This window comes from Phascolarctos cinereus, unplaced genomic scaffold, assembly GCF_003287225.1.
Source record: "Phascolarctos cinereus isolate Bilbo 61053 unplaced genomic scaffold, phaCin_HiC Scaffold_5;HRSCAF=322, whole genome shotgun sequence".
In the NCBI taxonomy this organism is placed as follows: domain Eukaryota; kingdom Metazoa; phylum Chordata; class Mammalia; order Diprotodontia; family Phascolarctidae; genus Phascolarctos; species Phascolarctos cinereus.
Genome location: NW_027555958.1, coordinates 320,226,362 through 320,246,438, shown reverse-complemented (window position 1 = coordinate 320,246,438; position 20,077 = coordinate 320,226,362). Strand labels below are relative to the sequence as shown.

At 38.2% G+C, this 20,077-nt stretch overlaps 1 protein-coding gene across 3 annotated transcripts in view; it reads left to right on the top strand.

Moving 5' to 3' along the window:
* Positions 1–20,077, top strand: part of ACACA (acetyl-CoA carboxylase alpha) — a 253,708-nt gene that overhangs the window by 135,711 nt on the left and 97,920 nt on the right. For all 3 annotated transcript variants that reach the window (XM_020991778.2, XM_078156110.1, XM_020991777.2), the window contains 6 exons: positions 1,506–1,562; positions 1,839–1,883; positions 8,328–8,369; positions 9,848–10,063; positions 11,578–11,733; positions 13,935–14,138. In XM_020991778.2, the coding sequence (XP_020847437.1) occupies positions 1,506–1,562; positions 1,839–1,883; positions 8,328–8,369; positions 9,848–10,063; positions 11,578–11,733; positions 13,935–14,138 (720 nt within the window). The remainder of the gene's footprint in view (positions 1–1,505; positions 1,563–1,838; positions 1,884–8,327; positions 8,370–9,847; positions 10,064–11,577; positions 11,734–13,934; positions 14,139–20,077) is intronic.

Here is a 20,077-nt window from a genome sequence, read left to right as displayed (position 1 = left end):
CCAAGATGACCTCTCATCTATCTTGTAACTCTTTATGATTTTATGGTGTGAGAAGGAATCTGCTACAAGTCTATCCAAGGTAGTATTGCACTGACCAATACTGTTTTTACAATGTGATGAAAACATTAAATAGTAATAGACTCTGATGCTATGAGGAGGCAACATGGTGTAGTAGATAGAGTGCTGGACTTGGAGTCAGGCAGACCTGGGTGCAGATCTTGTTGCTCACTTGCTAGCTGTGTGACCCTGCAAAAATCACTTAACTTCTGTGTGCCTCAATTTCCCCAACTGTAAAATGGGGATAATAATAGCACTTACCTTGCAGCGAAGTTGTGAGGATCAAATTAGATATTTGCAAAGTGTTTAGCATATAGTAGGTGCTATATCAGTGTTTATTTCTCTCCCTTTTCCCCATCCTTGTTCATGTGGCTTGCCTTCTGAGCCTGTTTCCTAATCTGTAAAATGAAGGGGTTGGATTAGATAGTCACCAAAATCCCTTCCAGCTCTAAATCCATGATCAAGTGAACTTGCTGTCACTGTTCGATTGTTTCACCTAGCTAATTAATGGCATTAGATAAGGTATGCCTGTAGTTACAAACCATGATTTGATGTAATTTTTAGAACATTTTTAAAGAGAGCCTAGGGTACGTTGAAAAGGGCACTGAACTGAGAATCTGTGTTCTGTCTCCATAAGCTGCTATCTATCTACCTGTGCAACCTTGAACAAATCATTTGGTCTCCTTAGGCATCAGTTTCTTCATCTGTAGTTGAGGAGTTTAGAATAGATGTTCTCTAAGGACCCTTCCAGCTCCAAATTTTGTTTAAATTTTTTTTTCTATTCAAAAATAGGGAAAATATTGTAGAAAGTAGTTCTCCAAATCAGTATTACTTATTTTCTCACATTTGCCACTATTTGAGTAATGCTTTATCTGATGGAAAAGGCCACCTTTACTCTAAAATACCAAATACATTCCAGTGGCTGTTTTCAGTGTTCTTTAAATGTTTTTTTCTACCTAGGATCTGATTTGTTTTGAGCTCCAGATCTATGCAATCTCCATGTGTTTAATAAACTCCCACCAGTGTGACCTCTGTGGGCAGAAGTCATGTTAAGGTCTGCCTCTGATATATATCAATCTTGAAAGAACTCCTGTGGCCTCATACAACCCTCGCCGTCTCTACGAGACTTGCTTTCATTATCATCCCGAGAATCTGGGTCCAGTTCCTGTCTGCTGCTAACTAGCTGTGTTACCTTGAGCAAATCATTTAGTTTCTGTGGACCACAAAGTCAGTTCCTGTAATAGTACTGAGGGCCAGGTTGAGATAGATTTCTTGTTTTACCTGTTGCAAGGTAATGAGTTGGGATGGCTTTTTAAAATTTTAATTCTCAGAAAGGCTTCCTAACCTGTGTTAAATTAGAGACTTGGCAAGAATGGACAGAGTGGGGGGTAGTCAGAAGTCAAAGGAGGGTTTCATCTGTCTTCTGTTTTATGTTGTTTTATTCACAGAAAGCTGCTCTTGTTGAGCATGGAATCCGGCGGCTTACTTTCCTGGTTGCACAAAAGGTATTGATGTGGGTCTTGTATCTTTCTTAAGCCTTTTATGCAGCTGCTGCTGAATCTGCTATCTTAATTTTTTTTTTAAATTAAAAATCAGTCTTATAATAGTGGGGTATGAAAATTGTTTAATTCTAAATGTTAAAGGGGGTATAGTTGCTTTTTATTGAATTTGTTTAAGGAAAAAATGTTGGTTTAATTTACCTATTACTCTTAATTTGTTTAAAATCTTGTTACTAATTACTAGCTTCTGCTCTTTTCCCCTTTCTTTGCTTCATTTGTAAGGATTTCAGAAAACAGGTCAACTGTGAGGTGGATCAAAGATTTCATGTAAGTAAAAGGCATAATAACAAAGAGCTTCTTAATATTTTGCCTCCTGTTCAACTGTTTTTTTTTAAAATAGAGTAGTAAGTCAGTAGCACTTGATAATTTCATTTCATTTCTAAATACATTCAGAGGGCTAAAGTAAGCTTAGTCTTCTCCTTTTAGAAGTTATTATAATGAACTTTGAACTTTTCTGTAGAATTTCGTCAAAAGGTTTTTATATGGCAATGCATATTCAGTATATCATTTAAAAATAGTTAAGAATGAACAAATCCATTTATGTAGTTGGGTAAGTTGTCCCATTTACACAGTGAGTTAATGGTTAAGAACTTCCAGTTTGAACTTTAAAGTCGTGGTCTGTAAGCCTTTTGCTTTCCCTTCTGCTCTGCTAGTTACTCTAGTAATGATGTTGATGTGTTCTGTTGTTGAAGGGAACATACATTCAGAAGATCAACATCTGAGCTTTTGTTTTGAGGTGTTAGAAGCCTAAAAAGGGAGCCCAAATTATTCTTTTCCTTTTATCGTGTTAATTATAGCAACAGCAAATAAAAGTGAATGGTGTTTTAAATTTTTTAAATGAAAATGACTTTATGAGACTTAAGCATTCATTATGAGAAGAGAATGTTTGGGGGTAGACATGAAGGGACTCAAGGTAATGCTATATCGAGACCATGTGTGATGAGGAAAAAAAACCTAGCAGTTCTCAGTCAGATGTGACTTAGTACTCCATAATTTATCTTTTAAAAATTTTATTGTAGTTATGTTACAAATTGTATTTTAAAAATATTAATAATAATTAATAATGTGACTAAGAAACCTGTGTCATTGGGAGGTCTTAATGTTCCGAACTAGAATCCGTAGCCATTTGGATCAGTTTTTCTGTAGCACTATTTCTGATAATTATGTGAACACTTGGGGCATTGCTAGCAAAGCATTGCTTTAACCTAAGGACCTGTGTATGATTGCCCTTATTGCCCTTTTGCTTATGGGAACTCTGGTGCTTGGCATGTTTTTCTTCTCACAGTGAGCCTTGTTAGCTTTGCTCCAAATGGTAACAAGATAATCTATCTTGAAAGCTAAAGAAGCTACAGTTTTTTGAAATGCTTTAGGAAGTATTGTGGACTGCACAACTCCCCTCTGTTATTGATGGTAGAAAACCAAGCAGAGTTCAGATATGTATCAATCAGTAACTTTAGATAGGAAACAAGAGTCAGTGGAGAAGTATGAGGAGCTTAAGAGAGAACCCTGGGGCTTTAGGAAAAAAAATCAGGAGCTTAGAGAATAAAATTGATACTTGAGGATGGAATATGAGAGTCTATGAATAAATATTGTGGTTGGAGATGCTGATCAGGAAGCCAGGGGAGAATCTTGAGTACGAGAGGCATGCAAAAGCCAGGCCCTGAATTTGGGAAGAAAGAGCATTGGACTGGGTTCATATAAAGGGTAACAGACTTGTGCTTCCAGGGCTCATGGCAGATTGAGACCAAACACAGATAGATGATTTTCCTTCTGCTTCTGCCTGTCCTTGTAATGAAATCATGTTGTTCTAAAGAAAATTCTTGAATTGTGATATTTCTAAGAAACTAAAATTTTTTCCCTGGGTTTTTTTTTTTGTTTGTTTGTTTTTGGTAATATCGTAGGTTTGACCCTGGTCTCTGTAGCTTACAAGCTAACTTAATGAATTTTTCTCATTACTATTAAAACCATCTACAAAAATTAAAAGGGAATCAGAGTTACTGATTTCTTTTAAGCTTTAAAATGCATACTTCCCCCCCAAAACAGACAAATAAACCTTCCAGCTTTTCAGGAGTGTTGACCAGGCTTTTAAAAATCCCCTTTAATATTTTTATATATTTGGGTTGATTATGAGATTATACTAGTAGAATCTGTAGTTTAGGATGATAGCTCTTCAGGGAACTTTCACTTAGGATCATTACCCAGGCCTGACATGTATGGTTATTATTTGGCATGAAATTTTAAAGTGGTGTGATTTCTCCATGTATGTGCTTTTCTTGCTTGAGGGAGCAGAAGTTAGTGGATTGATGTGGATTGGATTATTTCTTACAGGTTGAATGACAGAAGACTTGCATGTTTATATTTGAGGGCACCTTAGAAATGATGAGTGGTGGATGTGCAGTGGGAAAAGGGCACCCTCTTTTGAGCTCTGGTCAGGATCTATGATAGTCTGGAATCCTTAGCAAGAAGTATACAAATCCTAGTCTCACTGTCGCAGTGATGCTCAGAGTACCTGTACTGGTGGTGGCTCACCATTCGCTAAAGGATGCTTGGTCTTTGTCATATCATCCGATGTGTGCTTGCCTCGTAGTTAGTGTAGTGTGAAAAAGAGGGAGCTTTCTTGGGGTGTTAGAGATGAATCCTTTGATCTCTTTGGCTTCCTAGTAATCCACTGTGATGTATTCAGCTTCCCCTGTTCTACAGTGTGAAATCCTCACATTATTGAATAGGAAAGAGAATACAGGATGGGGCAAGGAGAGGAAGGAGGGTACTCCTACCCTGGCAGATGTGGCGTGAAGACATCTACAGTGTTGCATATTGTTTTTCACTCATCCTCTCTTGGTGCCACTGCAGGGCAAGACAGGAGAGGGCAGAGTGAGGAGAAAAGGCTCTGCACGGACCATTTATGTTAGTGTTCCATTGTCAAGTCAGTGACTCTTGTAAGCGTTTCCAGCCGTATTTGTTCAAGTACTGCAGCCCCCAGTCCGGTAGGAGTGTCTGGGTTTGTTTTAGTGTCATGGCACCCTGACACCACACAGGCATGTTAACTAGCAACAAGGAGACTTGGTGTTTGGTCTCTGTTTCCATAAGCCCCTAATTAAATCAAGCATTGCTAAAAGGCTTGGGTTTCTAATGAATACCAAATGCTGAGCTCTGATGTTTAGGAGTGTAAAGAAAAATACATATATCATTATTGATTCCTTCTTCACGTGAAAATGGATTCAGGCCTTGAGTACAACAGAAGAGGTACTCTTTGAGGTTTTTAGCCCACCTGAACTCCTCATATTGTTGGCATGTGGAGTTGTCAAACTGGGAAGTAGGGGCTGATTTCCATGCCTTTTCGTTTTTGTTTATTAGTGATACCAAAATGTCTGTTTTCAGGATTCTTTTTTGAATGTACTATGTACCGTGTATTCTGTATGCTGGTCAATATTAGTAGTTAATCTAAAATAAAATCTTGGGAGGCAGTTCATTTTGTTACCTAACCAACTATTAGTTTACAGAGGATTTGGTTTGGGTTAGTTTTTGTTTTAATTACAGCCTATATAATTAGTTCCCAGCATGTTAAGGTAAAAGAGAGTTGCACCAGCAGGCTTCCAATTTCTTCATCTCATTAGGTTTTTAACGCGATTATTAGTATCATAATCAGCTATGATGATTTCTGTTGTAGGTTTTCACATTCTCTGATTTGCAGGGTGTCTTGATTGGCTAATTTAGGCAAATTATTTTGATTGTCTTGATGATGGTTGGCTGATTAGAACACACAGCAGGGGTATAATTCCTCTTCCTAGGAAATGCTGTACTCTTTCAGATTTTTGGTACCAGAACACTAAGAGTGTTCTCTTTTTGCACATTCAGTTATGATATTTGCCCATAACCCTAGTAGAATGTCTTGAAAGCATTTAAATTAGTGATGGAATGAGCATGGATAGAGCTAGGGGAGAATTAGCAGCTTGAAGAGGGAGCAAGCAAGAGCAATCAAGAGGGGCAGTAGTATTTCTGAGATATCAATACTTCATCCTCTGTGTTGTCTGTGTATCTGTGGGCCCTTAACTGATAGATAGTCATAGTTTTTCTGTAGAGCCCAAATGGAAAAGTCCTGTCATTCTCAGAAAGATCTGCTATGCTTCTTAGGGATTTATAAATGTCTCTTGACATTGGGGTTCTTGCCTTTGTGGAATCTCTTATTTGGGTACTTCACATGTTTAAAATTAGTTACAATTGTGAAAATTAAAAACCCAAGTAAATATTTTTTCTCTTATATTCTCCTGTATCACATATGGTCAACTTCAGACTGAAAGTATTTTTTGATTGTTGGTCTTCTAGTGATTGGACTGTCTCATTCATTATTAGTAACAATAGTCATAGTTAGAAATAGTGGTAAAGGTTCTTAAATCTGAACTGCATATTAGTGCTATACAGAATTCCGTAATAGTTACAATTGAAATTTTTTTAAAAAAAGTTTGACCAGTGGATAGGGAAAAGAATTTTGATTTTGTTTACGTGTGTGTGTGTATGTACACACACACACACACACACACACACGCACATACACCCTTTTTTTTTTTCCAACTAAATTGTATATAAGGAGAAGCTATGGGGAATAGAAAAAGTCACTTTCCTTGACCTTAACTAGAAGGAGAGCCATATGGAAGAATATTCTTATCCTTTTGGTGGGTAGGTGGGAGAGTTTGTCACTTTTTATGTAATGCTTTCAAAGCCAACCCCTATGGAAGGAACAGTGCAAAAACTAGATTGTGCAAAACTATTAGTGTGAAATCCATGGACAAGCCAAATGACACATCTTCCCGCTTAACTTTAAAGCCAGCCCTATATTTTTCATTGTCATTTGGTGGGGGCAGAAAATTTTTTAGGACAAAACATTTTCTTCAGAAGATCATGCCTTGGGTAAAACCATGTCAGGATGCTTTTAAGCAGCCAAGCTTTAGCAAGAAGTATTCTGGAGCTCAGTGCAGGGACTCTGAGATTACATCTAGAGCTAGAAGGAAACTCAGAGGTCATTACTCCATACGACACTTGTTACTATTACGTAGATAAGAAAACAGGCTTGGGTGGGGGGCAGGGAGTTAATTGATTTGCCCATTGGCATACACATAGTAAGTAGTAGAAGCTGAATTTGAACCCAGTCTTCTGAATCCAAAATCAGCAGCTGCCTTTCTGTTGCTTCATGCAGTTCAAATCTGCTCATTGTAGTGGTCATATGCATTTCTGCAGTTTAAATGCCAAGATACTGGGAGCTATAGAAGCTCCATTAACTGAAGAAATGTTTAGTATGAAGTTATAATTAAGAAATCAGAGAAATTCTTTCTCAATTGTGAACCTCTAAATTATCAGCATGGCATTTTCTTTTTTGGCTACTCCATTCCCTTCCCTCTCCACTTCTTATCTTTTCTTTCTGTCTCCCCCACTCTTTCCCTCCTTCCCCCTTCCCCCATCTCCTTATTTCCTTCCCATTCCCTCCCTCCCTCCCTTCTCTATTCCTTCCTTCCTTCCTTCCTTCCTTCCTTCCTTCCTTCCTTCCTTCCTTCCTTCCTTCCTTCCTTCCTTCCTTCCTTCCTTCCTTCCTTCCTTCCTTCCTTCCTTCCTTCCTTCCTTCCTTCCTTCCTTCCTTCCTTCCTTCCTTCCTTCCTTCCTTCCTTCCTTCCATCCATCAATGTCAGGTTTTAGAAGTTTGATTCTGTCCCATCAGAAGGGAGTCTTAGACTTTTGGCTTCCAGTGAGCGAGATTTCCCTCTATTTTCACAGTTTCCAGATCTCATTGAGAAATGGTCATGTAACTTTTCTTGGTTATTCTGCTTTGTGCTGACAATTAGCTGATTATTTTTTGCTCATAATGAAGTCTAATGAAACCTCCTATAGAGGAAAATAGTAATGAACCTGATTCCTGCACTGCCAGTAGAGCTCCCCATCCGAGAAACGGGTATTTCGTGTTAATAAGTTAAATTTCAGAAACTAATGAACTCCACTAATTGGATTCATCTATGTTAATTAATAAGGTTCTAGTAAATTGGGTTGCCTTTTTGTGTAATGCCGTTCCAGAGAGTTGTAAGACCTCATGATAACAAGTTCACTGGTCCCATCCTGGCCTTTCCAACAAAGTTAGTGGTGGTGCCTGAAGTAGCTGCCTTGCAGTTTCCTTTGCATTGAAATTTTATGACATCAGCTCTTCGAATTACAGACTTGACAGTGAGTGTAGAAAGAGCCAGGGTTTTGATTCGCTGTGCTGGCTGGCTAGTTTGTGTCTGTTTTAAGAGCTGTTTAAGGAGAAACTTGGGAAATCAGCTGAGCAGCTAATGCTGCAGTAGCTACAACCCAGGTACATACACACTGGTGCCATTTGCCCAGGTGTGCTAAGGGGTAGCCCCTAGGGAGCTTTTGTGGTGGAAGAGTAGAAAAATCACCGTGTTCTTCTATGACATTGTCAATTCAGAGTTATGTTAGAGTGAGTGTTTGAGGATAGCAGTTTTCAAACCTTCTGGGCCATGATGATGAAGAGTTGGATTGCTGTTAGGTCCCAGGCTGCCAGGTTGCTCCAAGTATTCTTCATATGTTACCTGGGTCATGAGCAGTTGGAAACCCTGTGACTTGCAGGTGCTTGATTGTCAATGCACCTTTATTGTTACTGTGTGTTACCTGCCCAAAGGAGGTACGTTTGTGAAAGACTGAAAACTTTTTTTTCCTCTTTAAATACAGAGAGAGTTTCCTAAATTTTTCACATTCCGAGCAAGGGATAAGGTAAGAACCATAGCTTTTTCCTGCCTGTTTATTTTACCCCCTTTCCTTTTTTCCCCTTAATTAACCAAGGGACAGCTCCTTATCTTCTGCTATATATGAGATAGAATGCCTTCTTCGTCTTCTTGATTTTGTGTTTGCCTGTGTCTGAGATGTTCAGTGGACCTGAAACCAACTCCCTTCTTAAGGGAATATTTGATTTCAGAAACTAGCAGAAAGCTTTGCACTGTCAGAAAAGAAAAGGCAATCCCAATATGATCTATTCTGGCGTTCCTTGGAGTGGTCATCAAAAGAAATTAGAAGGTTCTTGTGCTAAAAGGGGTTGCTCCTTTTTTCTGAAGAAAATACACATATAGTCAGCTCCCAGTTATTTGCAAAAAAAAAAAAATTAACTAAACAATTTCATTTTGTGAGGCAGAAATCTTCATCCTGTGCTTGCTTCTTCCACCCAACATTTGAGCTCTATCCCTGTCCTATTAGTTTATATGTTCTTTGGGAATGCAATTTTAAAATGTTAGTATAAGCAAAATAAATTTAGGATGGAAAATCTCTTGCTTCAGACTTACACTCCCTCTCCCCCGACAACTCAAACAGTGCATTCCAGTATCAAATTTTAATCATCTCATGTTTTTTATTCTTTTGTGCTACTGGGCTCCTGTCAGTGTAGATAATTAAATTGAATGTGTCATTGTGTATCTACTATATACCCAGCACTTTTAGTCATTAGAAGTTTCAAAAGAATTATAAGACATGGTCTGTTTCCCCAAAGAGTTTTTTCATCTGTTGTTTAATCGGGAAAAACCATTCAGTTCACCAGACATTGAATGTTTACTCACATATAGGATATTTTACTAGATGATAGGGATATCAAGATGAAATCAGATGGATCTTGACCTCAAAGAGCTTATAATCTAGTAGGAGAAATAAGATATGTGCATAAATAACCATAATACAAATTAGACTTTAACAATTGCCAAAGAGAAGTGCATGCAAAAGACCATGAGAAATTTGGGGAAGAAGAGATTACTTACAGTTAGGGGGGGGATCAGGAGAGGCTTCGTGAACATACAAACACAATGTTAAGTAGAGAATGACAGAGCCTATATGATTGGCAGTAATGAGTTGTCAAGTTGTGAAGTGATGTAGGAATTGTCTTTTTTTTCCCTTCTTTTAAATGGGTGGTATCTCAACAGAGGCCCTTAAGTATTAATTCTCTTGGGTACTAATGAAAGTCCATGTGTATTAAATGGTGAGGAGACATTTTGATTGTCCATCCCTACTTAAGCTCATTAATAGTCTCTTATCTTTCATGTAGTTGCTAAGAAATATCTGCAGAATAACATATTCTTTGTTCCTGCTTCCTAGTGTGAATTTACCTTCCTCAGCTCCCCCCCCCCCGCCGTTATAATCACTAATTCTCCAGCAAGTCTTTTCTTGGTTTTCTTTATAAGTGACTTTTCCCTTTTCATTTCTGAGTTCAGTTTGAGGAAGATCGTATCTATCGTCACTTGGAGCCTGCCCTGGCTTTCCAGCTGGAGCTAAACCGAATGAGGAATTTTGACCTCACTGCCATTCCATGTGCCAACCACAAGATGCATTTATACCTTGGGGCAGCCAAAGTGGAAGTGGGCACTGAAGTGACAGACTATAGATTCTTTGTGAGGGCAATCATCAGGCATTCTGATCTGGTCACCAAGGTGAGTCTTGTGCTTTGGTGGGAGTTAATTTCCAAGGCCTCCTGGATAAAAACATGGTCTGGGGAAGTCATAGGAATTGTGAACAAAATAATCATGGTTAATTAACAAGTTCTTCTCCAAAGCAATGATAGTGTTGATTTGACTACCATTTCCACACCAAGAGGTGGAAACCTTTGGTAGTCTGGTAGAGTGGTGGCTGGGCAGAAGGTGGTTGGGATGAAGAAAAACAGTCCCTAGTCTAGGAGTTTGGAGTTGTATGTCTCATCCTGAGCATAGCCTCTGGCAGCTAAACTGTCGAGAAACAGAAGTGCCTAGAAGAGACTGGGTGTTTCTGTCTGGATTAGGAAAATAATATGCCAAGAGGCAGGCAACAAGTTTAGTTAGAGCATATGTAAGTCCACTGCCTGACCTTGTGAGTAGTTTTTAGAATGACTGACTCTGAGCATACAGTGGAGTGATTCTCAAGGCCCCTGTGCTCTGTATAATGTTAGTGTTTAATACCATTTTCTTTAGGAAAAAACTATTTTTATTGGTATCTTTTGTTTTTCTATCCTATCCCTTTATTTTCCAATTAGCCCTTCCTTTCTACTTCCCTCCACTTCCATGAGAGTCATCCTCTATTAAAAAGAGGGGAAAAAATAATCCAGTAAAACCAACTAACACATCAAAAATGTGTGGCATCATATGGCTCCATAGCCATAGCCCCTCACCTCTGCAAAAAAGAAGGGAAGATTGCTTTTAGTATCTCTAATTTGGGACTAAGCTTGGTCAAAATAACTTCACATCATGTTGTTTTCAACTATTTTGTTGTTCTTTCCATTTACGTTGCTGTAGTAACTGTGTTTATTGTTTTCCTCATTCTACTTTCTTCATTTTCTATCAATTCATAAATGTCTCCCTATGTTTCTCTATTTGTCATAAGTATTTTTCTTATATTAATATTCCATTACATTCATATACTACAACCTGTGTAGCCATTGCTCAGTTGATGAGCATCTGCTTTGATTCTAATTCTTTGTTACTAAAAAAAAATGCTGCTCTGAATATTTTGGTGTATATGGAGCCTTTCTCTTTTGTCAGTCATTGACATCCTTAAGGTGTGTGCTGAGATGAGATATCTGTATCAAAGGATATGGACATTTTATTCACTTTCTTTCCAAATTGCTTTCCAGAATAGTTAGACCGATTCACAACTCCAACAACAGTGCCTCTTTCCCCAGGCACAATGTTAACTATTTCCAGCTTTTTTCATTTTTGCCAGTTTGCTGGTGTTAAGTGAAACCTGAGGGTTGTTTTGATCTTTGTTTCTCTTACTATTAGTGATTTGGATCATTCTTACGTATGGTTATTAAGAGTTTGACTTTTTTTTGAGAACTATTTGTTTATGCTTTTTGATTTTTTTTTATTTATTGGAGAATGGTTTTTGATTACTTAAGACCATTTTCTCATTGCCCCCTATATGCTATAAACAAATTTCTTATGATAGGTTGATGGTTGACTTCTTCCCTATACAGGAAGCCTCTTTTGAGTATCTGCAGAATGAGGGGGAACGTCTGCTCCTGGAAGCCATGGATGAGTTGGAGGTTGCTTTTAACAATACCAACGTCCGAACTGATTGCAACCATATCTTCCTCAACTTTGTGCCCACGGTCATCATGGACCCATCAAAGGTACATCTGTCCTAATTGTTTTTGTCAGCACCATCAAGAATGAGGGAGTTAGGTAATACACACTCAGTCTGTTTTGGTCCCAAGAGTGTACTGAGACACTTCTCGTAGACAGACCTGTTTGGCATGCTAAAAAACCTTGATAGCAAGAAGCTACCCACTGTCTCTCTCTAGGGAAGTCAGACTTGAATATAGCATCATGTTATTTTGAGTTAACAGTAAGAGACTGTAGTAATCCATAGAAAAAGGAAGAATCTTTCATTCTTTTTCATTGCTTCCTCTTGTGTAATATTTGTGAAGGTTTTCTCATTTGGAATGATATCTTTTGTCGTTATTTAGACAGAGTCTTCCCTTGTGTGTGCAAGTCAATGAGACTAATTTGGGCATTCTGGAAAATTGCATGAACTCTACAGGTCATATGGATATTTTTGTGTAAATTCCTGCTTCGGTGCACTAAACATCACCCTAGTGGCCTCCAAGAGTTAATGCAGCTTCCCAAAGTGCCTAACATATTCCTCTTGAGTATTTTTCACGGGGTGAGAATTTGGTTAATAAGACATTGCACACACATTACATGTGGTCCCTTCCCTAGAGGACCTGTTTTTAAAATGCATGGCATAGCATGCAAGGAATAAAAACGAAGGGATTCTGTAGTTGACCTCTTACCTTTAGGGTGATAGTCTTTTCTCACCATTCCCTGGGTTCCCTTTCCCTTTTTATTGGGCCCCACTCTCTTCATTACTTCTCCTGAGAATGGGAGGTTTTGGTGATGGTGCAGACTAGTAGACGGGGAAATAATCTAACTTTCTCAGGCCCAGTTATAGGCAATGGTCCTTTGCATTTTGAACCTTATGTCTAAAATGTGAATCTCAGGATTTTGTTATCAAGACTGAGGCTAATACTGTAGCATCTGTCACCTATCAAGAAAGCTGGGGAGGAGCAGAGAAGCGGTGACCCTCTAGAATCTCATTACTTTTTTCTTTGAGTAAAACTCACCTAAGCAAGCTGCGATTCTAGTTTAAAATATGGCCTGGCTATTTTCTATTCTTTTATTTCTCAGTTTCCTAATAAATTATCAGATGTTATCAGTCTTCTTTACCATAAGAATATCAGTTCCTTGAATAGAAAAGTTCCCTGCATTTGTGGACTTTTGATCTCTAAAGGTTTTCAAGAAAAGAATAGAGAGAATCTTTTGGGCTGAAGTAACCATGGCTAAATACAATGGGGTAGGCATAATGGCCTCTTCTGGTTTGAGAATTTGTTTTACTGCCAAAAGAAACTACAAGTACAGGCCATACCATGTGAAAAGAGAAGCATGCAGATGAGACCCAAGAAAAGGGAAATGTGAAAGTAGTTTAGAGGTCTTCTAAGATCTTGAGAAAAAGCATTCACTTCATTTGGGGTGGCATCTCTTGGGAACTGTTGGTAGCTATGTTGAAAAAAAAATCTCAACTTAATATTACTTAATGTTAGTGAAGAGAGAACATGGACTTAGTTAAAATAGTCCTCCTTCTCCCTGAAAACTAGGTATACTGATCTATCTTGTTGGGTAGAAAGAACTTCATCTGTACCATTCCCTTAGATATCTCACGGGTATATGCAGCACGGACCATGCTTTAAAGCTTCTGGGCATAAGAGAAACTCTGAGTGCCTCCGACAAATTGCTTTTCTTTAATCTGTACGATTTACCAACAGGCGTATATTATAAAGTTTAATAAAACTGAATGGAAAAAAGCTCATGGTAGTAATTGCTAAGTTGATTTAAAGTCTTGTAAGTGCAATGAAACATGGTTATCATGCATATAAATGCTACTTTAATAGCTTTTTACCAGATTTCATTCTTATTTGGGGCTTCCTCTTTAGTCCTGTGGCTCCTAATTTTAGATATCACAGATCTTTGAAATAAACTGGAGTGAGCATATGTAAGGAGGAGGGGGGAGGGGAGACCTGGCTGCACAATTTGCAGTGACGGTGAGGCAGGGGCCTTCCTGCCAGGGCAGGGGCCTCACAAAGTCTTCACTGGCTTCATCCAGAAACAGGAATAGAATCTGGAGGGTCCTTTGTTTGTTTGTTTTTTGGAAAGGACTGTGCCTTTGGAAAGCAGCAGCCCATTAGTATCCTACCAAAGATTGGGGCAGATTTGGAGGAGCTCTTCAGAACGAAGTATTTATTAAGCCTTGTGTTCTCTGATTTGTTGCTGTCAGATTGAGGAATCTGTGAGGAGCATGGTGATGCGCTATGGAAGCCGGCTGTGGAAACTCCGAGTCCTCCAAGCAGAGTTGAAAATTAACATCCGCTTAACACCAACTGGAAAAGCAATTCCCATCCGCCTCTTCTTGACCAATGAGTCTGGTTATTACTTGGACATCAGTCTATATAAGGAAGTGACAGACTCCAGGACAGCACAGGTATGATAGCCAGAGTTTGAGGAGCTTCACTGATCACTTCGCTGATGGTGACATTAAAGTTAAGTCCCCTGGATTTCTTTTAATGGATAGACTGGAAAAAGACCCACTAACATATCAAATAGCTTAGTAAACTACAGTTGCTCCAAAAGATGTGCCTACCCCAGGGACCTTGGCTTCTAGAGTGAGAACTTCAACTTCTCGTTAGACATTCTTGAGACTAAATCATGGCAAATGCCAGTGAGCCTCCTCTCGGGGGTCTCTAGGTCGAGGTTCAGGACACTTTGAAAGGACTCTTGTGCCTGCTTTGCAGTCATGATTTCTCCTCTAACTTATCTGGGTGTTGTTCCTCCCAAAGTATTATTTTCACTCATGGGCAAGTAGAAGATAAAAAACAGAAGGAGAAATTCAGTATAATTCTAGTAGCCTAAGGAATACCAAACAGGAACATTTATCTGTTAAGTATGATGCCATTTACATGTCACCTCTCCTCTTAAAAGTTGAAGGTGTTGTTGCTATTTTATCCTAGCACATTTGTGGGTAATAATTTTAAGAGGATGACTTATTCTTCAAATATAAAAATGGGAACCCATAGAGTAACGACTCCATTGGGGGCGGGAGGTGGGGGAAATGGAGGTTTGCTAAACCCAGTCACGATTGCTTTTTGCTGAAACTGGAATTTAGATTGGTTCATCTTTGCCCTTCTCTTTTGAAGGAAAGAGATGTCATATTTTTGGGGGTCTGCTGCTTAGAAAATTGTTCTTATGTACATTCACAAATTCTTTCATCCTTTCTCCTGCACTCTGGTTCTTAGTATGGAGTACGTGGCTATGGTTGTGTCCTTTTGAATCTAGGAACAGAAGCAGAAAAAGTCGTTTTTTGCCAGTCTTTTGAAGCAGGTCTAAAAATCTGAGTTGGTTGGAGTATTATCAAGGTGACCTTTAATTTTGTAGTGTTTTTGGTTTTCAGTGGGTGGTGGTCAAAAAAGTCTATCCTTGTAAGGACTCACCAGTTAAAACAGAGAAAGAAGGCGAGAATATGAGGAAGCAAATATGAGTATTCAGAATTTTTTTGCTGTATTTGATGTTTTTCTGAACATCCTTAAAGATGTTTTCAGTTGGAGTTTTCCATGGGCAGGGATGTTTTTAATGAAATTATCCAGTGGCTTCAAGGCAGGTCTGTTTTTGTGAAAAATAAGATGGCCTCTTGAGATTTTTAATGTTTTTGATAAATATGTTTGTTCTTTAGAACTGCTTTTTTTAAAAAAAATTAGAAAGATCTGAGATTTTTTCACACTCATTTTAGAGATACCAAGTGGTGGTTCTCTCAGTCAATGCCTTAGACATAGTAGGTGTTCTGTAAATATTTATTGAATAAATGAATGAACAAACCACCTTCAGTATGAAGTCAGGCTTCCTTTTAGGATAGCTGTGGTACATTTTAAGGAAGGCTAATGGGGAGGGTTTCCCAGGGGCCCTGTTACAGATGAGTTAAAAGGCTGTAGCCACATAAACTAGGACCCTGGCTAATGGCCAGAGGATAGACTGGACAGATAGGGAATCCTAAAGGCCCAATTCTGGTGACTTCTTTTGAGCAACTTAAGTTGATTTATGTATGAATTTAAGGAGTGTGGAAATAAGGGGGTGAATGGAAATTGAAAGAAGGTATACAGGTCTGACAGTGTCTGGTGAAAAGTGTGTGTGTGTGTGTGTGTGTGTGCATATGCTACATACATATATGTGTTTGTGGGGTATATTTTATATATGTACATAAGTAAAAGTCACACACATGGGTGTGTATATGTTTATGTTCATGAATTCAAGATATGAATATCCGTAGATCTCTAAACTGTGTTCATAGGGCAATGGGGATATAAGGTTAACATGGATAGCTGAAATTCACAAGATAATCCCAAACACTGATTTTTACCACTGACTAAACTGCCTGGCCTACCATGTCTTTCTTGAATCTGCTAACAAAGAGGAAAATTAGCTGGCTTGAGTGTCATCTTTCATTTTCTTCCTCATACTGTCTGGTGTAGGTGCTAATGCATATTGAAATGGCCAAAACTCAGGCAGCTGTGGGGAGAAGAGACCTAGGATTCCAAGAAAGCTTCTCAAATCCCCTCTCAGTTCTATGTACTCTTCCTCCTCTGACTACCTGTAGCATATTGTACCTCTCCTGCAGTACTTACCACTTCTCTTGTATTTTAATTGTGTACAAGTCTTATCTTCCATACTAGAAGTTAAGCTCTTTGAAATCAGAGGCCTTGCTTTTTTTTTTGACATTCTCTTCTATACCCACCACAATACCTTGTACATAGTAGATGCTTAAGAAATGCTTGTGGAATTCCTCCCTGTCTGTCTCACTTATCCATTTTCAGTATCTCAAAATTTGTTTTCTTCTAGTTTTCCAACATCACAGTCCCTAAATGTACTCTTTTCTAGGTGTCTTGTGATGGTCATCTGCATCAGTGGTATCAAATATATCACATAGATACAGGGGCTGATAAGCTATATGTACAGATCTCTGCGAGTTGCATATTAACTTAGTTTAAAAACGTGATACTATCTATGTTTTATTGTGTCTTTATGCATTTTGCACACGCAGTTTATGCGGTTATATTTTAATCTGGCTTAGGCCACACTCAGTCTGGTTAACACCTCTGATCTACATGATCTTCCAGAAGCGTGTGAGGCAGATCTATCCCATGGATGGAAATGGATTAGTATTCTTTGTGTATATCCTAAAACTGAGACCATAGATCTGATTGGGGCAGGGATCAGAGCCAGGTATTGATAGAAGCCCTTAGTTCCATTCCACTGACGAGTCATCAGGCCTCCAGATACAGTCACTGATACTGACTAGTGACTGTTTTTTGCATATGTGCACCTACATACATAAACATATATTGCTCCCCATTTATTATTCACCACATTGTGTGAATGTATGGTTTGTGTATTCATGCGTACAGTGCCTAGTTCAGTGTCATATACCCTGTGGGCACTCAATAAATATTAATTGAATTGAAATAATAGCATCCCTTGTAAATATTCATCAGCAAATAAAACTATCTAAATATATGGAGTATGAAGTTCCCTCCTGGAAATATTTGAGTTAAAATGATTGAAAACCATCTTATTAATTCCATCATATGATATGGTGGGTCTGCTGTAGTCCTATCCATAGTGTACTGCAATATGTACCTGGGTAATACCTCTGTCACTGGAGAGAGTTACTATAGAATACGTCATGATAGCTCACTTGGCAGTAGGTGTATGTGAAGATGATTTATGCCATGCCTCTGGCAGAGAGCTTTATACTTGTAAATTTGAAGCCTTAATCAAAATGTAATGCAGTACTTATGAACTACCTTTGTTGAGAATGGACCTGGCTTCCATTATCAAAGAGGAGACAAAAAGAGAATCTATTGGCTGGTCTGAGCTCTTATTTAGAACAGTCCTGATTGGTTAGTTGGCACACTTTCTGAGTGCAAGGAAAAGAAGAGAGAAGAGGGTTCACTTTGCCCTAAATCTAGAACATGACTGCTCTGGTATGTGAACTTGAACGTGGGGCAGTACTTCTGTATTGATTTATTACTGCCTTTCAGAAGTAAAAGTGGCTGGTTCTTGATGTCAGATAATCTCTAGGGAGTGAGAACGTTGAATATATTTCTATCACAGATGCCTAGCTAAGCCACCCACCCAGCAGGCACGCTTGAAGAAAGAAAAAATAATGTTTAAAGGAAAAAACATTTTCTCTAGATATCTGCCTGAATCATAGAATTTGTGAGTTGCAAGGTACTTTAGAGACCGTTAAGCCCAACTCACATATGGGAGGAATCACCCCTCTAACATATCCAACAAGCGGTTGTCCAACTTAGTAGCGAATTCTTTGTTTCGCTCATTTGTCCCATCCACTGATCCACTATATCCATTTGCTCCACCTTCCAATTGTTCCACTTAGTTATTCTTATTTACCTTTAACCTTGCCTTGTGGGCTTCTATTCCATACCTTCTTTTCTTCCCCTTCTTTTTTTAAACACAGCTTTATTTTTTTCATAACTTTGTTTTAAAAATTATGAACTTGTCAAATATCAACACACATGAACATTTCCCAATAAAAAAGTATGTTAAAATGTAAACTGTTACGCAGTGCTTGTTTTGTTTAAAGTACATATTAAATTTAATGTAATATATTAACACTGCCCTTCCTGTATGTATCCCCTTTTGCTATCTTCTGAGTATTTTTTTAAAAATGTTTTACTGCTTTTCTTCTTTTCTTTTTGGTATCATTGTCATTATCCCTGAACACTCCCCCCCCCCAGGAGCCATCTCATAACAAATATAGTCAAACAAAACACATCCCACATTGTACATATCTGAGAATGCATGTCTTGTTTAGTACCTGTAGTCCACCTACTCTCTGCCAAGAGGTGGGATGCATACTTCATTATCAGTCTTTTACAGTTATGCTTAATCTCTCACAAAATTACGGTCATTGCATGAGTTGTCTTCCTTGTTCTTCTCATGTCAAGCTAAATCATTTCATAGAAGGTTTTCCAGGTTTCTCTAATTCCATACCTTTCTTTTGGTGTGATACTATTGCATTATATTCATATGCTATAATTTGTCCAGCCATTCCTTGATTGAACACCCCCCCCATTCTTTGTTATATCAAAAACTGTTCCTGTAACTGTTTCTGTACATAGGCATTCTTTTCCTCTGTCTTTGATCTTTTAGGAGTGTAGGCCAACTAGTGATGTCATTGGATTAAAAGGTTATATGTGGTTTGATGACTTCTTGGGTATGGATCAAAATTACTTTCCAGAATGATTGAAAATATTCACAGCTCCTCCATCAGTGCATCAATGCGACTGTCTTCTTTTAGCCCTTTTAACAATTATCATTTTCATTTTTTGTCATCTTTGCCAGTCTGATAGGTGTGAGGTGGAACCTCACCGTTTTCATTTGTACTTCTCTAATTATTAGTTATTTGGAATGATTTTTTTCATCCACAGTCCTCAAGCTTACTTGCTTTTCTTTATTCCAGAGTTGCCTGTTCATATACTTCGACCATTTATTTATTGGAGAATTGCTTTATTGTATTCATTTATATCAGTTCCCTAAATAATTTGGATATCAGATCTTTATCAGAGAAATTTGCTGCACAGATTTTTTCCCCAGTTAATTGAATCCCTTCTAATTCCAAACTGATATTGTTTGTGCTAAAAATTTTCCCCTAATGTTAGTAATCAGACTTGTTCATTTTATTTCTTGTGGTCATCTCTATCCCTTGTTTGATCAAGAACTATTCTCCCCTTTATAATTTGTTTGACATGATCTTTTAAAACTAGGTCATATATCCATTTGGAACTGATTGTGGTATATGGTTTTAGATGTTGGTATAAACTGAATTTTTGCTTTCCAGTGTTTTGTAGTTTCTGTCAGATAGTGTATTCTTAACCCTAGTAGTTGGTGTGTCCTGGGTTTTTCAAATGCTGTGCTACGGTATTTAATTACTTTTGGGTCTTGTGTCTGTAACCTGTTTATGGTGAGTAGGTTATGTGCTAGATTTGGAATCAGAATGACCTGAGATGGGATTCCATCTCAGAGACTGTATGACCCTGGGCAGGTCCTTTAACTTCAGTATCCTTATCTGTAAAATGAGAATAACAGTGGCACCTACCTCACAGGATTGTTGTGTGAGGATCAAATCAAATATTGTTTGTAAAGCACTTTGCAGACTTTGAAGTGTTGTACAAAATTAGTTATCCTTCTCCTTCTCCACCTCCTCTTCCTACTCATTATTGTTAACTTTTTATTTTAACTAGTATCCAGGAGTTACTTGGATTACTGCTTTGTAGAATACTGCTAGGTCTTCTTTGTTCCCACCTTTTTTTCATTATTTCCTTTGAGATTTTTGACTTTTGTTCTTTCCAA